General features: G+C 47.3%; 1 protein-coding gene across 3 annotated transcripts in view; it reads left to right on the forward strand.

The window, feature by feature from the left end:
* LOC142888365 (plexin-A1-like) overlaps nucleotides 1-25,326 on the forward strand; it is a 190,303-nt gene that overhangs the window by 135,060 nt on the left and 29,917 nt on the right. For all 3 annotated transcript variants that reach the window (XM_076026601.1, XM_076026604.1, XM_076026602.1), the window contains exons 11-18: nucleotides 861-957; nucleotides 5,577-5,824; nucleotides 11,641-11,792; nucleotides 12,851-12,971; nucleotides 13,137-13,273; nucleotides 15,733-15,900; nucleotides 20,974-21,067; nucleotides 22,456-22,692. In XM_076026601.1, the coding sequence (XP_075882716.1) occupies nucleotides 861-957; nucleotides 5,577-5,824; nucleotides 11,641-11,792; nucleotides 12,851-12,971; nucleotides 13,137-13,273; nucleotides 15,733-15,900; nucleotides 20,974-21,067; nucleotides 22,456-22,692 (1,254 nt within the window). The remainder of the gene's footprint in view (nucleotides 1-860; nucleotides 958-5,576; nucleotides 5,825-11,640; nucleotides 11,793-12,850; nucleotides 12,972-13,136; nucleotides 13,274-15,732; nucleotides 15,901-20,973; nucleotides 21,068-22,455; nucleotides 22,693-25,326) is intronic.

Genomic DNA, 25,326 nt, shown 5'->3' on the forward strand with positions numbered 1-25,326 from the left:
TGAGTAATAGTGTTAATGCACAATACTATTTGTTGTAATAAAACCAATAATAAATCGATAATACAGCCTGATTTAACACAGTTTCTGCTTTAGGCTTCCGTTAGCCATTTGTACATGACGTGACGCTAATTTGTGTGACAATTATTTCATTTATTTTTTTCCCATTAAAAGAAGTCACGGACTGTGCCTTTAAACTGAGCTGAGGTTTCAAAACCCAGACTGACCAACCTGGAGCCGCACTGAGATCCCAGCGCTGTCGGAACTCTGTGGAGATGTCGGACTTCCTTATTATCTCCTTGGATATGTTCAGAGCCTGTTAGCGCTGGCGGCAAAGGTGGTTGTGTGAGTGTGCGTGCGCGTGTGCGTGTGCGTGTGCGTGCGTGTCCGTGTCTCAAGCCTCGTTGCCCACGCGGCCGTGCTGGAGTCCCGTCCATCACTTCCTGTGTGTGGCAGGGAGCAAATTGGAAATGCCAATTTCACTTTGCGCCGCTCGCCCGTCTCGCCGCTCTCCCTCACCCTCGACCGCCCACTTAGCTCGCGCCGCCATGAATAAGTTCCTCCCCGCTTTCCTGCCGTCTTTTATTCACTTCTTTCCATCCAGCCTCCCCCGCTCTCTCCCATCCTCACCCTCTCTATTGTCTTCTTCCCTCCTCTCCTCTCCTTCCTTCCCTCCTTCCTTCCTCATTCACTCCTCCACTGGACTGTGACTGTAACCCACCTGTTATTGTGTATTTGTGAAATGTGTCTGTTTCAGTGAATGTGGATTTATGGCTGCATCGCCACGCAAACAAGATGGAATCCGTTGTGAATAAACACTTTCCCAGTGGTTTTATTGTCTGTTTTCCTTCTTCCCTCCTCAGTACGACTACGAGGGCGGCGACATCAGCGACCTCCCGGTCGACCTCTCCGTGGTGTGGAACGGCGCCTTCGTCATCGACAACCCGTCCAACATCCAAGGTAGCCCCTGCCACGTCTCAAGCCTCAGTTAGAGCTAAAAAGCTGCTTTTTCCTTCAAGAAAACATCTTTTTTTCACCACGTCCCGCTTGCTCGCAAGAAATCTGTAATTTTGCTTCTGACAGCCGTCAAGGAAAAAAAAGAGAGAGAGGTGAAAGTGTCTCGTCGTCATCGTCGTCTGCGGTGGAGGTAGAAAAAAATTATTAAAAAATTTAAAAAAAAACACTTCTCTGGTCTCCGGGGGGGGGGGGGGGGGGGATGAAACGCTCGTCAGTTCGAGCTCGGGAGTGATTGAAGGATGGCGGCAATAAAGAAAACATCCGAGGCAGAAATTAATGGGGACGGATATTAGAGAAGAGGATAAACAAATGTGCAACGCTCAGAGGAGTGAAAGGCAGGGAGGGGGAAAAAAAAAAAGGATGGAAGAGCGACGGACGGGCGACAGGTTGATAAATGCAGGGTGTGGCGGCGGTGGTGGTTGGGGGAGGGGGATGGTGGGCTGATAAAGAAAAGCACACGGCGACACGGAAGGGACGACATTTATTATTATTTAATGGCCGTTTGTGCATGAAGTGGAAAACAATTACCAACAGTCCCAAAATTCTTTATCAAGTGTGATGTATCGGGCGGCCGAGGCTAATGGCTTCAGAACGTGCCATTACACCGGATAATACAAGGTCCGCACAGGAGTGCGTCGCACACTTTGAATGTATGTGTGTGTGTGTGTGTTCCTGTGTGTGTTCCTGTGTGTGTGTTTTAATGCCGCGGCTGGCGAGATATTTGTCGTCAACAAAGATCCCCGACGCAGCCTGGAAACGTCTGGAGCTGCTGGAAAAATCCTGAGATACAGCAAAAAGGGCTTCTTACTGGAGGGAGGTGGACAAGTTGACAGTGACACGTGATGAGGGAAGCCTGGAGTACAGCAGCCAGACGGTGGCGCTCTTTGGTGTTTCAACTGAGTTGTTTTTGTTTTTGCGTAAACGCGACGGCGAAGGCTGTTCTAGCTCGTTAGCGTCGAGCGCTGTCCCTTCGCTACTGTTTGTTCGCAGGGAGAAGAAGCCAGCGGTTCCAAGTGCAGGTAGCCATGCAATAATGTAATTAGACACAGTGGGCGCCACAACTTCACCTTGAAATTTTCAATTGTCAAAAGCAAATTTGTTTTTTTAGGTTTAAAGAGATGAGTAATGTGCTAGCACATGGCTAATGTAACTATTTTTGAGTGCCGAACACCAACTAAAGTCTTGCTACTGCTGCCTAAACGTTCTCTGATGTTTGGTTTTTGTACAAACCCCCCCCCCGCAAAAACAAAAAAGTTTCGTACGACAGTTTTGCCAAATTTTTGCACCCTCGTCGATATATATTTTCGACAGCCTGCTATCCGCTAGCCCTCTGACTCCCTCTGACCTGCTTCTGATAAACCCAGCCGACAGCCAGCTGCCGATGGAAAGCAGCCACTCGTCGCTCCCCGACCCACTTCTTCCGCCTGCTGTTCGGTTGCGAGCCCACTCCTCCTGACGCGGGCCTCCCTCTCTGCCGGTCCCGGCTGGCTGGCCTCTTCCTGAGGGGACTTTCAGAACATCCAGAGCGCTGGCGTGTGTGCTGAGCGCCAGCCCTCGACAGAATAAATAATCGCATGTCTGCGCAATCAAGTAGATGGATCTGGTACTCTCATTCGGAACAATGGATTGGAGGACTAGTTCTAATCAGATAAGTACTCGGCTGAGGCCCGTATTTGGTGAATAATCCACTCGGCGCTCAGTCGAGTCATTCTCCACATTCCATTTGGGTATTTATTTATTGGTGCAAAGCGTTTGGCCCGAGCTAAGATTGATGGGATGGTTGTTAATATGCAATTTGTTGGCGCTAATACCGCTCCTATGAGAAGCGTCTCGAGGGTCTCTCAGTCGGGGGGTGGAGGATGCAACGTTTGTTTTGGGTTTCTTTTGCTTTCCAAGTCACTTATCAGGCGACTCTCAGAAAATCTCTCGAACTTGGATGAGATCATTCCCGCTGTGCTGCAGTGCTTTGCTCAGCGGACGTTTGCTACGTTTGCAAGTTGCAAAACCTGCGTTCTGTTCGGCAGATGGATGAAGCTCACTCGAGGTCTTTGCCTATTCTCACCTCTAAAGTTGACCCACCTCTTCCTCCTCAACCCTCCTGATTGGTTCCCACACCTGCTAAACACCCTTCAGATCCAACTTCTTCAAGATGGATGAGCCAGAAATCAGGCAAACTTTCACACCTAAAATGAGAGCACACCTTTTTTTTTCTTCCCCCCCCCCTCCCAACGGGCCCCGGGGCTGCTTCCTCCCAACATGAGCCTTTGAGGCGCGACGTCGGTGACGTTGGACTTCAACACTTCTCGCAAGTGTGAAAACTCCTAAAGGTCTTTGGCTTCCCGGCTCCGCCTTCCCGACAAAAAAGTCGGGCCCACCATCCGGCTGACCGACTCCTGAAGCACGCGAGCTAACGAGCCCTATTAGCCTCCCGCCGATGTATTACGCTCATTGTTGCTTAAGTGTCGTCTTCGGGAAAAACCTATTAGGATTATGAATCCCATGCGGCGCTCAGTGTCAAAAGGTCTGAAACTGTCAAAACGTGCACTTTAAAACCCTCCTCACTCCTACAAATCTCATTAAGGCCGTCCTTTTCTTCTCCTCTTTCACTCCATCCGCCAGTAATCCCTCCCCTCCCCGTCCCGGCCCTGCCTCTTTTTTCTTCTTCTTCTATTCTTCTTCTTCCTCTCCTTCTCCTTCTCCTCCTTCTCCTTCTTCTTCTTCTTCTTCTTCTTCTTCTTCGAATCGGAGCCGCATTATCCGTCTGCGAGCGCAGGCGGCGCCCCGCCGCAAAGTGGAGATGTTAATGTTAATTAAATCATTCATTTGGCTCAGATTAATTAGCGGCGCGCTACTTTTTAAGCCGAGATCCGTGGCTAATCAGATTAGGGCCGAAGCCGAAGGGGCCAAGGCGGGCAGATGGAAAAGACGGAGAGAAAAGAAAGAAAAACGGGCTGTGTCTTTGAAGTCCGGCTGCCGTCTGTCTGCTGAGGAGGGTGAGGAAGAGGGTGAGGAAGTAGAGGAGGAGGAAGTGGAGAAGATTCCCTCTCATGCTGTTTTTCCTTCACCACCTTCTGATGAGTTTTGCCTCCGTTGGTTTTTTTGGATGCCTCTGACTGGTGCGACGAGAAAAGAAAAACAAAAGGTCGTCCAGCGGTCAACAACAGCTGAGAATTTGGGGGGGGTCGGGGGTGGGGGGGTGGGGATTGGAAAAAGAAATTGGAAAACTCGAAATGCATCTGCTCCTCAGCTTTTATTCCTCCGGCATCTTCCCCCTGATTCCCTCTGCTTTTTGTTTGCTTCCTTGCCGTCTCTTACCATTCTCACGATGATTCTCAGTAGCAGCTGCTTTCATTAACCCCCCCCCCCCACACACACACACACACACACACACACAACACACACACACATACATTCAGGTGTCGAACCTCTTAATTACTTATTCATCTGCCTGTTTATTCGGGGGTGGGTGGGTTTACCTCCTTCCTCCACTTTTAATGACTTTTTTCCACTCTGCAGAGTTGAAGTAATTTTTTTTTTCTTCTCCGCTGTCTCCTCCAACCGCACACACTCACACACACACACACGCAAATTATCAACTCCCTCTCGCCTTTAGAAGACATTACCTGTCAAATTAATTTTCTGTTATATCCCTTGAGGTCACCTTTTACTCTTTTTTTTCCCTTCTCCCTCTTGTGTTTATCAGTGGAAACAGTTATTTCTCCCCGTCACGGACTCTAAGCGCTAATAATCACCCGCTGCTTTAAGCGGTTGCATGAGTGATTAACATTCGCGCTGCTCTCTACTATAGTTTGTTGCCAACGTGCAAATATATGTATATATGCAGATATATATTTTGCTACCATTAGAATTTTTTTTGCAATATTTTTTTTTTTTTTTACTCAAGTAACTTGAGCCAGACTGCCAGCGCTGGCCAGCCTTGCTTGGGTTAGCATGTGATCCACTAATGGGGTGTGAAATAGCTTGCTTCGCTTTAACCATGATGAAGAACAACACTTTTTACAACTTGCACGTTCCAAAGGGGAGGCTTTCGTTGAAGTCCAGTATTAGCTTGAACAGATGACGCTAGCTCGTGTAGTCAACACTGTCTGTTTGGCTTCAAAAAAAAAAAGAAAAGAAAGTTCTGTAGAGTTGAAACGTTCATCCATAACAGAAGAAGATGAAATTATGTCTGCTGGAATCTGATTAATCAGGTTTTGCCTGGAAAAAGCAACAGTTGTTTTGCTGCATTAGCCGGCGAGTTAGTTGGAATCTGAGCCTAAAAAAAAAAGCTATGTTGTCATCCAACAGTTATGCCTCATATTTAGAATTTTTAAGAAAAACAAGGAAAATATACAAACAAATCGTTCATGTTTTTTTTTTTTTACTCAGAAAAAGCTACAAAAAGTGAAATTTTCCATTAAACTTTTCGACCGCTAACGAGACGCGGTTTTATCTTGATAGCTGATTTCCATCGTCCGTTTCCATCAACAATAGATTTGCTCATGTTTTGCATATTAAAAAAACGAGGATCCGACTGATTCTTTTGTCCTCCGCTCCGCCAGCTCACCTCTACAAGTGCAGAGCCCTGCGGGACAGCTGCGGCATGTGCCTGAAGGCCAACCCCAGGTTCGAGTGCGGCTGGTGCGTCCACGACAGGAAGTGCTCCCTCCGGCAGGAGTGCACCGGCGGCGGCGGCGGCGCTGCCGGCGGCGGCGGGAGCTCCAACCTGGCGCTGCAGCTGGCGGAGGGCGGGGCCTGGATGCACGCCTCCTCGGGGAACAGCCGCTGCGCCCATCCCAAGATATCCAAGGTGGGGAACGTGTGAATGCTTAATGAGCGACAGATGGAACGTTTCACATACGCGTCAGTTGTGTTTCACGCCAGGAGGAGGCGACAGACCGGAGCCAATTAGGAAGCGGAGGAAGGAAACGAGTCGTCTACGCCGCTATTTTTCTCTGGATGTGGCTCCGCCTCTTTCTCCTAAACCCTCCCCCCCTCGCTGATTGGTCGAAACATTTCCCAACCTCCGTTTAAATTATTTCCTTTTGTTCTGTTCGTCCCCCCTGCCCCCCCCCACCCCCATCAAGTTGTTTGTGCTGTATTTTAAACGAGGTCGCTGGTGAGACTGTGTGCGTTTACGCCGAGTTGGCTAAAGATATTAAAACCATAAAGCAATGTAACGGCCATCAACTACGGCCGTTTTTGCAAATTTCAGAATCCATTTTATTCCCGAAAGATACATTTTTGTGAATATTACTTGAGGTTTCTTCACAAAATTGGCTCCATAAGAAATGGGGGAAAAAAAAGGTGAGTTCTTAGTTGCAAATGGAGGTTCAGGGACAATATCCTGACTGAGTTTGGCTGCATTTGCCCAGAATCTTTATTACTTCTTGCAAATATGTACATAAACACATATTTTTTTTCCTCCAAAAAGAACTTGCAATTTAAAAAAAAAAAAAAAAAAAAAAAAACACTGAAAGGAGGGTTTGCACTTGGCCTCTTAGAATACAGTGCGAAGCTCAAATGCGACCAAACTGCGAGCCATCGCACATTAAAAATTAAAGACTTCATTCACAGTCGGCAACAGGCCCAAAAAGCAAAATATATCTTTCCCACCGGAGCTCAGCATCGCCCTCCGTTGGCAAGCGCCGCCGCCGCCTCGATGTCACCTGCGGAGCTCCGAGGCGGCTGAACCTTAGCGCCCCGTTGCATCATCCCCCCACCGCCCCCGCGGTCGCAAAAGCCCCCGCGTGTCCCGAGCCGCCAATCAGAGCCGCCCTATTTTAACGGCTCGCTGCCGTGTCGGGACCTTCCGCCTGCCCTTGGCACAGAAACAGCTACTGTTGCCGCCTGTTACATCAAGTCATGGCTGCTTATTTTGTGTGTCCTTGTGAGAGTCTCGTAGTTGTTTTCCCTTTTTTTTTTGTCCCCCCCCCCCCTCTCTCTCTCTCTCTATTTGTTATTGCAAAAAAGGGGGAAGGGGAGAAAGTTCAGCACCGGGTGAACAGATTCGCTCGTCGGCTTCGGTTCTGTTTGTCGCTCATCAAGGAGCAAACAAGGCAGAAGCGAATAAAGAGGACGTAATTTAAGACGCGGAGGTCGACCGAATTGATCAAAACCTTACAAACAATGAAGAAAAAAGCAAAACAGGAAAAAAAATCAACTCAAAAAAATAAAAAAAATTTCCGCTAAATTGAATTTTTCCCAGACTCCCCCCTTGAAAAAACCGCCGGTGGAACTTTCCCAGTTCGCAACCGCAGCTGGACCATGTGCTTCTGGTTAGCGCTCAGCCACATACACACACACACACACACACACACGCAAACAATGCGCAGGGCTGGATGACAGGCTGTTAGGAAACCGCCGCTGTAATATGGAGGATTTGATGTGGCCACTTGTGGTTAGAATTGCAGCATAAAACGCCGCCGCAGCCCCAGAGCGACGCCGCCACTGCTGCCGCTCAGCCTCAGCCTCCGACGGATCCCCGGCCACGGCCATTCAGAAAGAGCTGTCAAAACACGGGGGCAGGGGACTGGGATGAATAGATAAATCAATAAAAATTCTATATGTCAGTGATTTAATGCTGCAAATTCCAAAGCAGTGCGAGCCAACCAGGGTGTCGTTAAAATTTAAGCGTTTTCACGCTGAGGGCTCTTAAATAATGTATAAAAAAAACCCTGCTGCATTCAGTCAACAACATGGCCACAAGTTTTTTTTTTTTTTTTTTTTTTTTCACTTTCAGCTGCCACATTTCTCACGAAATTTTGCTCGACTTGAACCGACTGTGCCTGTGAGAAACACAAGGAAAAACAACTGAGCACACGGCGAGAAAGAGGCGGGAGCTTTCGCCAGTCTTCCGTTGCAACGAGGTAGAAGAGGTGAAACGGTGGCTCCTGAGCGGTGGCATGAACGCCTGAAATCTTGCACATCCGTAGGCGCTCCCGTCCGGGTCGTTTTCAGGAAGCGGGATCGCGAACGGACCAATCAGAGTCCGCTGAGGAGGAACGTCCAGTGGTGGCGATAGCAGCGGCTAGCTTGCGCGTCCTTCTTGATGATGAAAGTGTTTTTAAATTCAATCAGGAGCAGACCAATCAGCATCTGTTTGAAGAGAAAGAGGCGGGACCTAGAAACAGGAAGGGGGTTAGTTGCAACTGGCAGCCTGTGAACCGTTTAACTCGCCTCAGTCCTAAGAAGCTGCAGGCTGACGGAGGGTGGGGACACTGATCCAGTGTCGAACCAATAGGAAGCCTTGCATGTACACCAGTGAGTCAAGTGAGACTCCAGCTAGTTGTTTTTTTTCCCCTTTATATTTATAAATGTTTTCTATTGCCTCTGACTCAGACTGTTTTGTAACTTTCTAGGTTGTTTGTTTAGTGTTTTTATGAAAATTCTTTATCCTTGCTGATTTTCTCCCTCTATCACACCACCCTGCTGGTCAGTCCACACTGGGTTCCCTTTCACGCGTCCGTACTCGGCTCTATTCCCCACTTTTGACAGCCGCGGCGATGAGCTCCGATGCCGCATCGTTGTGTTAAATCGCAGCGGCGACGAGTCTGAGAAGCCGCTTGAAGTCCCATTAGCGAGCCTTTGGCGTCCGCTTCCACAGCGGTGCGCCGCTTATCTGATCTTGTCCTGCTTTCAAGTCTCCCGACTGCGTCCCAAGTCTCCGCGGAGATCCTGCTAGGCTTTAGGCTAGTCCGCTAGCCGTGACGCACTTTAAGCGATTCGTCAGAATCCAACATGAAGTCGGGGATTTGAACTACAGGAAGCTCCTGCGGGGCCTGCATGCACAACAAAATACCACCAGTGCGTTTTTGACCACCACAGAGAAGATTTTTGTGTTGTTTTTTGTGCCCGCCAAACAAACATAGTGCCAACGTATTTCTTCTAAGCAAAACGTAATTTCATTTTTTTTCTTCCCACAACTCTTAGAAAGAAACTGAGGTCCCTAAGTGATTAAAGCAACATTATGCAAAGAGAACATCGGCAGTTGTTGCCATCAATTTCGAGCTTCATGTACGGCTGAGCTAACTTTATGTAAGCGGTGGTAGCAAGAGGTTAAAAAGGACTTAAGTGTTGCCAGTAATTAACGGTCAGGCACCACCGACCAGGCAGCAGCCACACGGAGTCAGTTCTACGTGTCGGGAAGGGAAAAAAATACACATTGTTGGATTATAATATTACAGCTTGGCTCATCTAATTAATAGGTTCAGGCGTCCATCAAGTCTGATTTTCTGTGTCATTATCCAGCCTCTTCAGAGCCGAATGTCCCATTTTTCTTTCTTTTCGTCTTTTCTTTTTCTTTTTTTTTTTTTTTTTTTTGCCCTCAAAATCCGAGCACAAGCCAAATGGGTCACTGCCGGAACAGACTCTCTGCCTCTTTGGCCTCAGCCGGTAATTAGTTCGCACAATGGCACAAAGTCTCACAGTCTAAACGCCTGTTTTGCGGTTGTTTGTTTTTTCCCTCCCCTTTTCACGCCACGCTGACATTTCACAACGGCGAGCCACTTTCTGCGGAAGATGACATTTTGGTGTCGGCGAGGTGTTAAACTGGTCCAGCGATGATAAATTTTGCTCGAATAGAACGAGATGTTCAAAACAATTGGGTCTCATTTGTATCCCAAACCAAATTTTACTCTTGATGTGGTACTTGGAAGTATTGGCTGTTGCCCCTTTAATATTTAAAACTTTTAGCATGCTCGATAGAGCTCATCAACACACCTTCACGCTAACTTTAGTCGAATAGCCAGAGCAAAAAAGTTTGAAGGGGCGACTGAGCCCGAGAGTAAACGACGATTCTGGGATGTTAGCCTGATTGAGAACCCATGAATCACCGGTCGGTGTTGAGTGTGAAGGTTCCTCCTGCTGCTCATGATGAGATCAGACGAAGTAATGACCCGCGGACTTGAAGCTAACACTCGGCTACCTCGTCAGACTTGATTATACCACCTGGGAAGAAGGAAAAAAAAAATCTCGATGCAGCCGTGTAATCCTCAGGAGCGACCACACTCAGGCACCGTGACGTCTTCAAAAGCAGACGGTTGGACACAAACAGCAGGTCCGCATCAAAAGAAGTCGCGGGTGGCCGCCGAGAAATCGCTTTAAGTGCCTGAATCCCACGTCGGTCGGTTTTGCAGCGTGATGGTTGTACCAAGAAAAGTGTTCCCATCAGCGGCGGTTTTGGCGAACATTTTCTTTTTTTTTTTCTTCTTTTTTTTTCATCGGTACATTTTTCTGTTGCCTCTCAGTCCTGTGGCTCAGCCAGGGTTTATGTCCCAGGGCTGGGCGGTCGGTCGCCTGGCGCACCGAGATGTTTTCCTTGGTTTTCACGGCTGCGTTCCTCTGAAACCACACGGAGCCCAGTGTGGGGGCGGCAGAACATCTGTAGGGGGAGCCGTAGAGCCCCCAGGCTTGGACACCAGCGGCTCTGCTGGGAGCCACTTAGTCTGGAAGTGTTTTTAAAGAAAAAAAACAAAAAAAAAACACTTTGTGTCTGATTATTTAGAATTTTAAGTATTTTTATGCTTGAGTTAAAAGTGTTATTATTGTTATTATTATTATTATTATTATACTTGCTTCTGATTGGGTTAGGACGACGGATAGATGTAAGGAGTCTTGGCCAATCAGAGGCAAGTAGCCTAACCCAGTGTTTTTCAACTACTGTGCTGCGGCACACGAGTGTACCATGAGATAATGTCAGGTGTGCCATGGAAAGTTATCCAATTTCACTTTATTGCTCCAAAAAAAAAATAAATAAATAAATCCCATTTCATTTTTGTGCTTTGACAGGAATGTGAGCCTATTTTCCTCCCAGGCCCAGAAATTAAGAGACTGTATTGTCATTACTGGGCTAAAACGTGTCATTTTATCATTTGTTTCGTTGGTGGTGTGCTATTTGATCTTTTTCAATGTAAAAAATGTGTGTTAGCTCAAAAAAGGTTGAAAAAACTTGGGCCTAGCCTATAGCTCATTTCCCCCCGGTGAATCTGCTAAAGAGACTTTCCGCTCTGCCGAAAAATTCAGGGCTTCAGTTCAGGACTTCCTGGTTCTTTCTCCTTCCGGCTCATCCTGTTAGTCAAGTCTGGACTTCGCGGTCACGCCGCTGCTGCAGGAGAACCAGACAGGCGACAGTTTAAACGGCGTTCGAGACGCTGTTTTTCGACCTGCGCCGGTGCTGCAGCAGCAGGACCATGTGTCCGCCCTTCCCGCTGACAGCCGCCGTCCATCAGTCACCGTGGTTTTGCTTGTTGTCGCCGCGCACCTGTCCCCGTTCGCCACCAGCGTCGGGACAGATAAATCACCGTTAGGCTGCGGCCGGCAGGCGAAGACCAAGTCGGGAGTAATAAGTTTCAATTAAACGCGCCAGATTTCGCCGCTCGGCTCCCAGATGTCTTCTCAGCCTCTCTTCATTGCCTCGTCATCGCTCGTTCGGCGGCGGCTCCGCCGATTTTTCCTCATTAGGACGCCGCCAAACCTGATCACATGATCACCTGATGCTGCCCGGGGTGTCTCTGCGTGTGGAAGCGCCTCCTGGAATGTGTGTGAGGAAGCTTTTATTTGCAATAGTCAACAACGTTCTGCATCTCACTCTTCCTCCTTCTCCTCCTCCTTCTCCTCCTCCTCCAGTTGTTCCCAGAGACGGGCCCTCGGCAGGGGGGAACCAGAGTCACCATCCTGGGGGAGAACTTGGGCCTGCAGTTCCGGGACATCCAGATGGGGGTCAGGTTGGGGAAGGTGCCCTGCGTGCCGGTGGAGGAGGAGTACGTCAGCGCAGAGAGGTGGGTCCGTGCGGGGTCCGTGCGGGGCCCGGGGGGAGGGGGGAGGTGCCAGCAGGGGGCGACGAAAGCCTTGCAGGGTCCGTGCACTCTGCGCCCAACTGTTTTCAAACAGGGAAACACAAAATACAACAAAATACAAACAGAAAAAAAAAAAACCTCTGCAGCGATAGCGCGTCTTTTTCTTGTATCAATACATCTTTTTTTTTTTTTTTTACCCCCCATCTGTGCAGGTATGTAAATTCCATCTTCGTCTTTTCCTCCATTACTCGCCGTCTAAAGTTCTTTCATCCCTCCGTCCTGACATTTACTCCTCCGCGGGGTCCAACCCGGCTGACGGATTGGGTTCACTCAGATCAAACAATCTCTCCGCAGGGCACTTAGCGGGGAGAGCAGGCGTGTGGAAGTGCGGGCGTCGCTATTCAAATATAGCACGCATGCAAACACACGCACACACGCACACACGCAGAGGTTATTTCACACATTATCATTGTCGTATTTCCGCGCTGCCGCAAATATGTCACATGTAATGTTTGCACAATTTTTCCACATCTTACCCATTTTCCTATTGTGTGTGTGTGTGTGTGTGTGTGTGTGTGTGTGTGTGTGTGTGTGTGTGTGAGAGAGCTTGACACACTGCAACTGTGTTCGTAACTCAGAGCAGACGACAAAGAGTTGTTTGCTGTTTTAATATGAACAATCAGTTGTTTGTTGTCTTCTGGTTCTTTGTCGCGTAATTGTGAATTCTATTTTGTCGTGTTGATGTTTCCCAATTTAAGCAACAACAAAAAAAAAGCATTCATCAGGAAATACTGTTGATGTTTTGAAGGATATTAACCAATAAACCAACCAGACAGACTGACTGTTGGATGCTGCCAGAGGCTCCCATTAAAGAAATATGGATAGTGTCCATCCTGAATTTAAGTTTTCTTTTGTCAATGATTTGCTTTGATCGACGTCTCAATCCAGTTCAGTCTGCACTCAAAAATTGTGTAAAACCTGCCCGACCTCTCCTCACTCTCCTCACTCTCTTCCCCTCCGACTGTCCGTCTGCTCCTCAGGATTGTGTGTTTGCTCAACGACGCCACCAACTTCCGGGTGCAGGAGGCCCAGGTGGAGGTGTGTGTGAGGGACTGCGTGAACGACTACAGGGCCTTGTCGCCCCGGCCCTTCACCTTCGTGGTAAGAACTGCGACGGCATCGTAACTTTCAACGTAAAAACGACAAATTCCGCGGACCGCAAAGACGTTTTGCTACGGCTAAAGACGCGAAAGGAATCATTTTTATTCGTTTTACGTCTCTAAATCTACAAAACCTGCACCTCTTCCCATCTGTTCCCTCCTCCAGACTCCCTTCTTCACCCGCATCCAGCCGTCTCAGGGTCCAATATCCGGCGGCACCAGAATCACCATCGAGGGAAGCTACCTGAACGCTGGCAGCTACGTCTCCGTTAGCATCGGACAGCAGCCGTGCTACTTTAAAAAGTGAGCAACTTTTTTAAATCTTGTTTTGTTTTTTGTTTTTTCTTGGTTACTTGCATCATTCCCATTAAAAGAGAAACAGTTCAGTTTATTTTATTTTACAAATCAATTAAAATACAATCGATCCAAGACTTTGTTTGTAAAAATGGGACTCCGCAGAAGCTAACTACAGCTTATGAGCAGTCTCACCCATGTGCGACATGCGTCTTCGAACCTTGCTGGATCGTCATCATCGCGCTGGAAACATTGTAGCGCCGACGTCGCTAGCGACGGCGAGAGGGAGCCGAACGAGCATAAACAAACGCGACTTGCTCCAAGAGTGTGCGCGGTCAAGAATTCCATTATCACAGACGCATTTCATGCACACGCGAGCGTGTAATCAGTGTGACAGGTGGAGCCGCTGTCTGTGCACGTGTCCTGCACGGTGTTTGCACGCGGTGTTTCTTTATCTAGAGTGTGTTAAACGAAAAAAAAAATCATCATCATCATCATCATCATCGTCATCACTGTGCCATCGCCGCAGTCGCTGCTGCCGGCGTGTCAAACGTGTGGATTAGCCTCCCGGCGGCTAATCTGCAGTAGCTTTGATGTCGCCGCAGCCTCCTCGCTGTAATCCCGCCTGCTCACCTCCGCTCCGACTTGATCCGTCACTCCCAGTGTGTGTATTTGTGTGTGTGCGTGGGTGTCACCCGTTGTTGTCTTTGTGGGAGGGGCGGCGGTGGCAGATCGAGAGCGGCTTCGGATCCGGTCAAATCTCTCTCTGCGAACCCCCGTTTCGTCTGGTGGTGGCGGAGGCACAATGGAGTTTGCAGCGCGACATCAAAGTTCACACAGACACACACACACACACAGATACACACACACGCACATCACTCCTGTGAAGTCATGGCCCAGATAAGCAGCCACCACTCAACTGTGCTAAATACATTCCAGATAATGTAGCTGCCGGGGAGCCGCTGCACTCAACACGCTGCTGTTGGAAAAGCTTTTTGCCGATGGGACATGAAAGTATGGACCCACAAACACAATTGTACGCGCACACACAAACACACACACACACACACACACACACACACACACACACACAGAGGGAGAGACACAGTTTTCCTCCCACTGTTGGCGCTCTGGATTCTCATCAGTGCATCAATCAAAGCAGCACTAAACTTCATTAAATGCAACTTTTTTACGCCTCGGATCTGTTTTGTTTTCTCCACCCTCCGATACACAAGCACACACACACACACACACACACACACACACACACACACACACACACACACACACACGCGCGCGCAATGCACGCAGATCCACGTGCGCGCATGCACACATTTGCGTAAGGAACAAAACAAACACAGTGGTGCAAAGGTGCATCAGTCATTTTCAAATGGAGTTGTTGTTATTTTAGAGTCTGCAGGAGTGGAGAATTATTCTTCAGTTTCATTCTTCGTTTTATTTGGCGAGAAATAAAATGATCTGTTTAAAGCCACTCGTGTCAATGCAGCCAGTTAAGCAGGTGGGTAGAAATAATTAGCACGATTTTATTAAAAAAAAACCTTCCTGGATCTTCAGGAAGCAGCAGAGTTAGCCCGGTGTTTACAGCGCCCCCACTGCCAAAGCCGATGCTTTTGTTGGACCTGCGCTCGCTGACCGTTGCCCTTTGTGACATCACGAGGCGTCACAAACATGTCAGCAGGCGCCGTCTGAAGCGACGGCTGGACTTTTTTCCCTCATTTCTGCGGCCGACTGAAGTGCGCCGGAGCTTTTTCTAATCGAATAAGTCGGCGACAATACGGTTTCTGAGAGTGAGAATAATTGGCTTTGCAGGCTACAGGCTGGTAATCACAGGCACAATGAGCGAGTCATTAAGTGTGTCGGCGGCGCAGCTCGGACCTCGCTGTTTAAGGAACGCCACAGCGGTGGCGGCGGTGGCGAGTAATGAGCGGCTCCTTATTATTATAATCATTATTATTAGAATTCAGACTCGGCTCTCTTTTGTGTTGCATTGTCGAGCCCCATTCTGTCCCTTTAGGTGCAAGAAGAAAAAAAAAAATCTGCCTTCAGCAAAAAAAAAAACAAAAAAACGCCTTCTGCCTCTTACCCAGATCTGAAGTTTTAAGATGGGCGGAGACATCGTGACGTCTACTGTTGGCTACTAAATCTTTGCCTCGCCCTCAATTTTATGGTCATTTTTACCATATCAGGCACAATGGACATTAAAACCTGTTTCATGTTTTGTTTTTTGTTTTTTTTGTTTTTTTGCACCGTGAAATTTAACCAGATTTCACAGTGCAAAATGTGCTGGTCCTGTCCGTATTGACAGCCGGTCATTTCAAGCCCTTTTGCAACCAACTTTGGCGGCCCCTGCTGGCCAAACCGTAGAAAATCAGGCTCTGCCACCTCTTTTCATACAGTCAGCGGTTCCATCAGAGAGAGAGGAAAACTGACAAGTGATTCTCTTCCAGGAGGAACGCTCGCGAGATCGTGTGCATCACGCCGGCCGGCCTGGTGGCGGGGAGCTCGTCGGTGCTGGTGGACATCGACGACGCCGAGCTCAGGAACCCGGAGGTGAAGTTCAACTACACCGAGGACCCGACCGTCCTGAAGATCGAGCCCGACTGGAGCATCGCCAGGTATCTATCTATCTATCTATCTATCTATCTGTTTGTCTGTCTGTCTGTCTGCAGCTCAGCATCACACTCAGTAATGATGAACATTTGTTGAGTGACATTTAGAAAATGTAACCCCTTGACAAACAATTCTATAAACACTTTACCCCTTTTGTTAAAATCAAGTTTTGCTTGCTCGTGTGAAGTGATTTTTTTTTTTTTCTTAACCCGAGTCAAGATGTCAGCAGAGGGAAATGCAGGTGTAGGTGGAGATGGATGCAGCCGTTTCCTGCAGGGAAAAAAGAATCTTGGTGTCGGAGGAAGAAAGCCTCTCAAAAACCTGCGCCAGCGAGGGGTTTGAAGGCGCTGCTGCTGCACGGGAGACTGCAGGGAGCCGCTTTGTTTTGGTCGCACGTCCGGTTCACATCTAGCATGCAAAGTTGCAAAGCTCTGTGCAATGACGTGATGGGTGATTATGGAAATAGTGGATGGTAGTGGTGCAGACGGGAGGAGGTGGTGTCTTTCTCTGCACAGACGAGGATTTTTTCATTTAGGAGGAAGATAGAGCACTTCAGAAATAAATCAGTCAGGAGTGCTCACCAGGGACACTCGGGGAAGACTTTCAGGCAGGAACAAAAGTTACAGACTCCATCTTCTACATTCCTGTGTCATCTTTTTTTTTTCTTTTTTTTAATAACTGGATCTTCTCCAAACCCCCCTGAGGAAATAAAACAGGGCACTATGGTCCTAATATTTTTTTTAAGAACTCCACTAATGCCTCTATCTCAGGACTATCTGTCTTCATTAAAGACCCACGTCAGGAAACAGATTGAGAGTTGACGGCGGCTAGCAGTCCAATAGGATTTTGTTGTTAGCATGTGTGGCATTTGGATATTTTGTCAAGCAAATTAATTTAAAAAAATCAAGGCTAATGGAAAGAACTGCGGAATAGAACGCTGCCTGATCCTGAACCTCCAAAGTCTTAGCGTGATGACATTCAGATGTATGGATTGCGTTGCTTTGGCTTCCCTGAAGCACGTACCTGAACTAAAGAGACTCACTCAGACAAAGAAAGAGGAGCTGCTGCTGCAGGGACGAGGAGACTCGGAGCAAATATACGTCAAGGTGAGGAGGAATTCAGGAGAAAGCAGGAGGAGGAAGAGGAGTGGAAGCAAAGCCTCGCGAGTCCCCTGATGCGTTTTGGGCAATTAAATCTTCAAAAAGCGTTGTCTTGTCACCGTCCTGGTCTCCCTCGTTAGCAGCGCAGTGATGAAGTGGTGACGGTCGCTTTGCTTCTTTTGTTAGCGCCTCTCAAGAAAAACAATCAGAGCGGCGCAATTTAAATGCGTCGTACCCAAAAAAAAAAAAAAAAAAAAAAAAGAGGTTGTTAATTATCTAGACACAAGTCTAGTTAATTAATCATGGCAGTCGCAACAACTACTGGGGAAAAAAATAAAATTAAAATCCAAGTGAAGCTGTCCAACAATTAGCATCTTAAGTCGAACGAAGTCAGAAACGGCGAGTTTGCAACTCCAACTTTCCAGCGGTAATTAGACTCTGCAGCACAACAGCAGATTTTTATATATAAATATATATATTTTTTAATTTGTACAAAATTTATTTCACCACATCATGGCACAATTTTATCATGGCACTTGCCCATTTTCAATTATATCACACTAACATTAAATCCCCACTGTGGCGCTTTCGTTTTTTGGGAGTTTTTTTTCTTCAAAAAGAAAACTGGTGAGAAAGTGCTGTGGAGGATACAGTCAGAATAGACTTTGGACAGATAGGAAGACAAAGAGATGAACTTTCTGTGCCTACTGCTGCCTTGATTCCTCCATTTCATTTTACAGATAAGGTACTTTTTGTAACGAAAAAAAAAAAAAAAAGAAAGAAAAGAAAAGAAAATTCTCCTTGCCTTTTCCTTTGTCTATACCAAGATAACAATGTGTATCTCCTGTGTCTCCACTTCCTCCTGGATCTGATGTAGAGATAAGTGTCTAGGATGAGCCAGATCCAGATATCAACCAAAAGAAGGTTTTATTTTTTCAGGGGTGGGTGTCTGGGGGGACTTTTCAGATCATTTCAACCAGAAAGGAACGATCTGCTCGGTTCCGTCAGGGATTCTTCCAACTGTCAACCAGAGGTTTGGCCAAGACCCCGGCCCGTCCATTTAATACTCCAAAAATGACTTTTTACACCTCATCCTGCTTTTATGACCCTTTAATACCCTTCAGATGGGTTGCCTGGATCAGTTGCCCGACTCGTGCTGCCAGGTGGCACTGGAACCCTCATGGATTTATGGACTGAGACCGCTGCAGGAACCATCCCAGGGTGGGGAGTGGGAGGAGGGGGAAGGAGTGGACGCCGGTATATCCTGCCAGACCTTAAGCTTTATTGGTGTAGAGACAGAAAAGGTTGTCAGCTGGAGCCGGCGCCTCGTAATCCCTGAATTTTAGATGCGGCGGGTGATTGATGTAGTCGCTACCCCTCGACGTGCCGCCGCTGAGGTGAAAGTGATGAAAAGACTCCCTGGCAGAACAGTTTTGGGTTTTTTTTTTTCCACCCCCCTTTTTGTCAGGTCCATAACTTTTTCATTTGAGCATTAGTGAAGGAGCTCAGTAGAATGGTTGATAAGAAGTCGGGGGATAAAGGCAAAGAGCTGCGGTTTCTTTGGGGTCGGCTTCTCTGTGCTTTAGCTCGTCCGCTGACCGTTTTAGTAACTGTTGGTGGGGCTTTGAAATATTTTGACCCTACAAAGGGTGCTGGCGATTCAACAAAAAAAAACTGGCAGGACTGGACAGGAGGTGCGTCTGATTGAATTGTTTCAAACTGAGGGATCAGATTGTCCCGTTTTCACATTGACTTGTGGGTTCCTCATATGCCGTGCACCACGACATAGCCTCTTTGCTGCATGACCACACGATCAGTCACGCAAGTGTACAATAGAAAATAGAGATTTTAGCCGGACCAATCAAGCTTTTTGTTTTTCGTTTGCACTTCTTTTGAACCTCTGAGACCAAAGAAAGATCCTCCTCCTCCTCCAATCGAAATTTCTGATTCTAGTTTGATCAGAATGGAGTGTTTTCATGACGTGGTTTTAATCAGGTGGGTGTTTGGTCTGATGACTTGCCCTCCGCATGAACTTTTGGGACTCTAAGCCTCCTGCAGGGAGACATTTTTTTTCCGACGAATGCGCCACAGTGAGTGATATTATAAATCTTAAAGACGCTCCTCCGTACAGGTGTCGATTCCTGAGGAGAAAAGGGGGTTTCAATATCAAACCCTCCAGGTGCCTGCAGAGAAGTCAGACTCCCTGTTTGGAGCGATCTGAAATAATCGAGGGTATCGGCTGCGAGCGCCTCAACTACAAACTCCAGCGAGGCTAAAAATACCCATTGATTGCCGACTGCATGTTTTATTTTTTTGTGTTTTTTTTTTTTTTAAAAAAAGGCTTTAACGTCCAATGAGCATGAGGGGAGCCGCGCATTGTTTATGACTTCCCTTTTCCAAGATGCACAAGGTTTCATCTTAGTCTTCTTATTTCTTGACAGCGGCGTGAAACGAGTGCAGCGAAATGTTCCCCCAGGCAGCAAGAAAACCTGCAGAAAGACGCACGACGGGGAATCTAATAAGCTTTTTTTTTTTTCATTTTATTTTTTTCTTCTTCCAAGTACACGGTGTAACCTATGCTGCAGAGATTGAAAGTGATCTCCCGGGAGAAAACAGTGTAGAGCGCTGAGAAGTTGGCTTCTGCCACAGCAGAACAAAGTAGGGCCTCGAGACGGCTGGAGTCTTTGAGGGAGTCACAGGCGGAGAAAGCAGCTTTTACTGCTTCCAGCGACGTCATGACAGTTTCCCGACAATGGCCGCCTTTTTATTGTGGCGTCGTCAACGGAAGTAAAAACCCTAATAGTCACAAGCCATGCTCGGCTAAAGGTAAAACAGTGAAGTCTTCTTGAGGTTTTCCAGCGACGAGACGTCGGCGGGCTTGAAATCGGCATGAAGGTTGTTTTGAATTTTGCTAATTTTTCCCCGTCTGTCTTTGTCCCAGATACGAAAGCAGCTGTCGTGGAATGTCCCCACCGAGTTGACGGTTCTACCTTTGCACCTTTTTTTCTGACTTTTAGCCATATTTTCAGTCAAATGACCTTTACTGGTTCATTGCAACCAGATATTTACCACTGTGTTTTCATGCATATTAAACTTTCATTTTCCGCCCGGCAAATATGTATTTCTTGGTTGAATAACTGAAGATAAGTCTCAATGCCTGCGTCGGTGGAGTCCTCCCATGCGGTTAAACCTTTCAGCCCAGTGTGTACGGGTCAGATTCCCTCATTGGTAACCCTGGTACCAACCAGCGCCTTATGCAGTTTTTCTGTTCACGTTCTCCCTGGCTGACTCTAGTTTCAGTTGAGAAAGACCTTGGAGAATATCAGCCATAATTGTCGACTCTTTTAAAGGTTAATTGTGTAATATTTGGAGATTTTGAGTTGGAACAGTGACATCAAGTGGTTACATTTTAGATTGTAGCGCTCACCCTTTCACCCTCCCTCTCCCAGGCTTGCCAGTGGACTACAGTGGACAACTAGTCCACCATCTTTGTTGCTTTATTTGTTGCGCAATCTTTGTTGCGCGAGTGTTCAATCCAAATACGAAACGCACTGTCAAATGTGGCGGTGCAAGATGACAGCTATCTGGGAGCAAGACCTTTGCGCTATGTACATTCATATATGTATATACATATATATATATATATATATACACATAGTAAATAAAAACAGTTCTTTGTGTAGGAAAAACAAATGAATTGTATTGTACTGCGAGTATACCCTTTTACTAATGTATTTATTGGTAGTATATTAAGCTTTCGCCAATATAAAAATAGTAAACCAGGTCAAATCTTACACACTGAACCTTGAAACTATGTACTATTTACTATTTACTAACAAATATATTTACTATGTACCACAAGGGTTTTTTTTCCACACTCAGGACATTAAAGTTAAACCAGCGGCTGTGCCTCTGCCTTTAATCTCCTCTGCCTTGCTAACTCTTCTGTCTGCTTCTGCCACCCTCCCTCCATTGCAGTGGCGGGACTCTGTTGACCGTGAGCGGTACCAACCTGGCCACCATCCGCGAGCCAAAGATCAGGGCCAAGTACGGACAGGCCGAATCCTTCCACGTGAGTGCCCAACATCCGCACTGGAGGGAAGGCGGGGAGGGGGGTTGTGGGTGTGGGAGGGTTAGGGTTACACAGTTTGCATCCAGACAAGACAAGGGTTTATGCAAGCGGGCAGCAGGTACAGAGCCAGAGCAATGCGCTTGGTCGTAGGCGTCAGGGCGAAGGCTGTCTGCAAGCGTTCCTCGCATTCAGACGTGCGACGCTACACGAAGCCGCGGAGCTTTTCAGCTGTCACCGCGCTGCACCAGTGTTTGGGTCGATGAGTGAAAGAGACAAACAAAGAGACGGCGCTGTGCAAAAAAGAGCCTAAAAAAAAAAAAAAAAACTCCCCTCTGAAAAGGTTGAAACGTTTCGTCAATTCTATAGATAATGTTCACAAAGCACTTTGTCAGTTGAGTCGGTTGAGGCTCTTCAGTCGTCACGGTGAAGAACTTAAGTCGAAACAATACAGAAGCCCTTTGGTGGACGGATAAAGCTGTGTTTTTTTTCTTTTTTTTTAATCGTGGCAAACAGCCCACACAACAGCACGTCCCACGCAGTCCTCACACTTAGAGGACCCTGCTGACGGTTGTTCCAGCTCCATTATGTGCCGCCAATCATTAGTAATATGTAAGTGACAGCCGCTTCCAAGGATACTGTTCTGCAATTTCTCCCAGTAGACTTTTTTCAGGCCCGCCTGCAGGTGGCCCCGCTGAGCCTTGTCTCTCGCTGCCCCGTCAGACAAAACGTCCACTCACATCTTTTGGACAATTTGGGGTCAAGATTGAACCGGGTGTTGCGGGTCTTTCCTTTGTCTTCTTAAGTGCGTTTTGATTTCCCGGCCAAAGCACTTTGTTAAAAACAATCAATGGCTGCGCAAATAAATATAACCCGAGCGTAGGAAAGCTGGTTAGAACTGCAGAGCGTTCAGCTTCAACGGCAAACTTTCCAAAGTTTGAAATGTCCCTTCGGGGTTGAGACCTGCACGTTAAAAGCGTTGGCCAGAAACATCGGAAATGTACGGCGCCGTGGATGTAAAACATTCGGAGGTACAAGCAAGGGCAGCCGCCACTTTGGCCTTTAATAAGTGTCGAGCATAAATTAGTGGCCGATTTGCATTTCCAATATGTATAATGGCGCTCGGCCGCGCCGCGGCGCGTGGACTCACAAAAGCAGCGCCATTATAGCCATCGGATCTCTTATACGGCGCCGGAAATTAAAAGCTGCCACATTATTATACCCGGGATTCTGAAAACGTGGCCTTTTCTCAACCCTCCACGTAATCTTTCGCTTCCCAGCCGCAGATCGTGATTGCGGAATTTTTTTTTTAAAAAAAACCTGTCTTTCCATCCCAACACCTGTCTCCCCCCCCCCCCCCCCCCCCCACACACACACACATCTCTCTCTAGAACTGCACGGTGTACAACAACTCGGTGATGGTGTGCCTGGCGCCGTCGGTGGCCGACTCGGAGCTGGGATTCTCCGAGACGGGCACGGGTCCCGACGAGATCGGCTTCTACATGGACAACGTCAACGCCCTGGTGGTGGTCAACGAGACCTTCAGCTACTACCCCGACCCCGTCTTCGAGCCGCTGAGTCCGTCCGGCATCCTGGAGCTCAAGCCCACGTCGCCACTCATCCTCAAGGTTGGTAGAAAGGCAAAGAAAGAAGAAAAAAACTCATTTCTTCTTCTCTTTTTTTCTACCCTCCGCCTGTCCGCTACCTGCCTCTGCATTTCAGTTTATTTCATCACTGCTCTTATCTGGGTTTTTTTCTTTTTTTTTTTTTTTCTTTTTTACGCTGGCGAACTGCTTTAGTCAGTAGCACGACTTATCCAGAGAGCCAGCTTTGTAAACACCCTCCAACTCGTCAGGGATTTGTTCTTCAATGCAGCGGCGGAGATGAAAAGTCTTAAGTGCAGAGCCGTCAGAGAGCTTATAGGCGGCAGGAGTGAAGAAGGCAGCCGACAGTGAATGGAGCCTCCTCGCAACCCACCTGGTGTAAGAAGATGAAGGAGAAGAAGAAGAAGAAGGAAAAGAAAAAAACATCACCCGAGCTGTTTTTTTTTTCCCCGAATCGTTCAGCGTCAAGCTAGTTTTCCCTCCCCATGTTTTGATTTGTTCAAATGATATATTAAGAAGATAAAGTAAACCGTGCCTGTTTGCTTATAGCATTTGTTCTCTTGCGTACCACAGGCACCAGAGTCAGGCCTGCTCATTGGCCAGTCTTCCCAATCAACATTTCTCCGTTTCTGGAGCTTGAGCTTAAAGATTATTGCAGCTTTTGTAACATCAGGTGAATGATAAGAACTGATGTCATTGGCTCAGCACTCCAAACAGGGCTGGGCCATGAGAATCTGCTTTTGCCCCCACTAATTTACCTGTTAAACTCCCCCAGATCTCCTAGATCTGATTGGCCGCAGTCCAGCTACATTTGCTGAAAGCAATTTGCAAGTTTCCCCGCCCACAGCTTTTCGTCAAAGCCGAGGATATCAGACAATTTCTTTTTCTTTTTTTTTCGCTCCACGTTACAAAACAGAAAGCTGTAAACATTCCGCAGAACTCCCACAGGATCGCTTGACCCCTGATAAATGGAATGTGCTTCCAGTGAAAAGAACTCTTTTCATTTCGACGCTAACCTTGCGCGCTAATAATGCGTTTTGGAGCCGCAGGTAATATCCACATTATCTGCTTTATTAAGAGTCCGACAGCGGAGCAGCGAGAGCGGAAAAAAAAAAAAAATGTGAGCACATTCTACATTTTTCATTTGAAGAGCGAGATCTCGGGCATGGCTGGGTGTTTTTTTTTTTTTTTTTTTTTTTTTTTTCCACCCAAGGTTTTCTCTGCATTCAGCTTTGACTTAGAGAGGCTCAAACATATCGAACCTGCCTGGTATTAATAATGGCAGAGCCCACGTACGCGGCGGCCGCCGCGCTCATTCACTGACATCTCTCACGCAAGAAGGTGAAAGAGACAGAAAGCTGGAAAATGTGTTTACAAGGTTTCTTGGAGGGGTTTTAGGAGAGAAAAAAAAATGTTCTCGCAAATTCATAATTGAAAGCTGAAAGCTGCCATGAGCACCTTCCAAGGCCAATTTCTTACCTTCGGTAGCAAATATGAAAAAAAAAAAAGAGGAAAAAAAAAAGTTCTTTTGACCACTGAACTCTTCTTCCTCACCCTCCTCTTCCTCCTCTTCCTCCTCTGCCTCTGCAGCCTCCGGCTCACTTAAATAACAGTCCTCTCAATTTGTGTGATTAATTTCTTGGTGCTGGAAGGTTTGGTGCCGCGGCACACCAGTCCAGGAGGTTCGGATTAGCCCGGCTTTCATTTTCATTAACGGTGATTGGGCATAAGTGTATGAAATTAATTGGCAATTTTCTGAGCCGTGCGTGTGTCATCTCGTGGAGCTCACCTGAAATGTTTGTTTTCCTTCCAGCCAGAGAGACACGGTGCAATCCGAATGAAATACAAGTGCTAACGCTAACTGGAAGCGCACTCGTGCTAATGTTAACTGGAAGTGCACTGGAAGGGTGCCAGTGCGAATAACAAATGCGACGACAGTTTTTAAAGCCTTGAATAAATGTTCGACGTCGAGTTGATTTTTTTAATAAAGCTTTGGATTAACACAACAGCTTGTCCCCGGTCTAAGAGCAGCGTTCCTATTGGCCACCACCTGCTAACCAACAGGAATGAACACCGCAGTCATTCCTGAAATCCTCTCTCCAGTCTTCTTCACGGATTCACGGCCCTCGATTTCTGTTCATTTTTGTCTTTTGTTTCTTTTCATGCAAACTTTCAAAAGTTTAATCGGAAAATTTACCTGACGTTCCATGGAAACTCTGGCGATAAAAAAAAACACTCCCTTCTCTCTGCTCCAAATCGAGAAACAAAAACATGCCGCTGTTTTGCATTTAATCCAGTCCTGCGCTTTTATCTCGTCGCCGTCTCATCGCAGACATCGCAGCGGCGGCGGCGTCACGCACCCTTGTTTCCGTGAAGAGATTGAAAGCGGCGCAACCGCCGTAATTTGTTTCTTAAATGATAATTTATTAGCACGGAGCCTTTCAGTAATTGCCAAATCTCCTGCTTGGCTCGTCTCCGGAGCTGCCGATCCATTCGGAGCCTGATGAGATGGACAAAAATGCAATTTAGGTGAAGGAGGGTGAGGAGGGGTGGTGGGGTGTGGTGGGAGGGGGGCGGGGGGTTGAGTTTTTCTCGCTCGCCGCGCAATTAATTTCCCATCTGAAGTGTCGGAGTGCGGGGAAAAAAAAAACAAAAAAC

Source organism: Nelusetta ayraudi, unplaced genomic scaffold (genome assembly GCF_046127955.1).
Source record: "Nelusetta ayraudi isolate G7.1 ecotype Tasmania unplaced genomic scaffold, CSIRO-AGI_Nayr_v1 ptg000019l, whole genome shotgun sequence".
Lineage (NCBI taxonomy): Eukaryota > Metazoa > Chordata > Actinopteri > Tetraodontiformes > Monacanthidae > Nelusetta > Nelusetta ayraudi.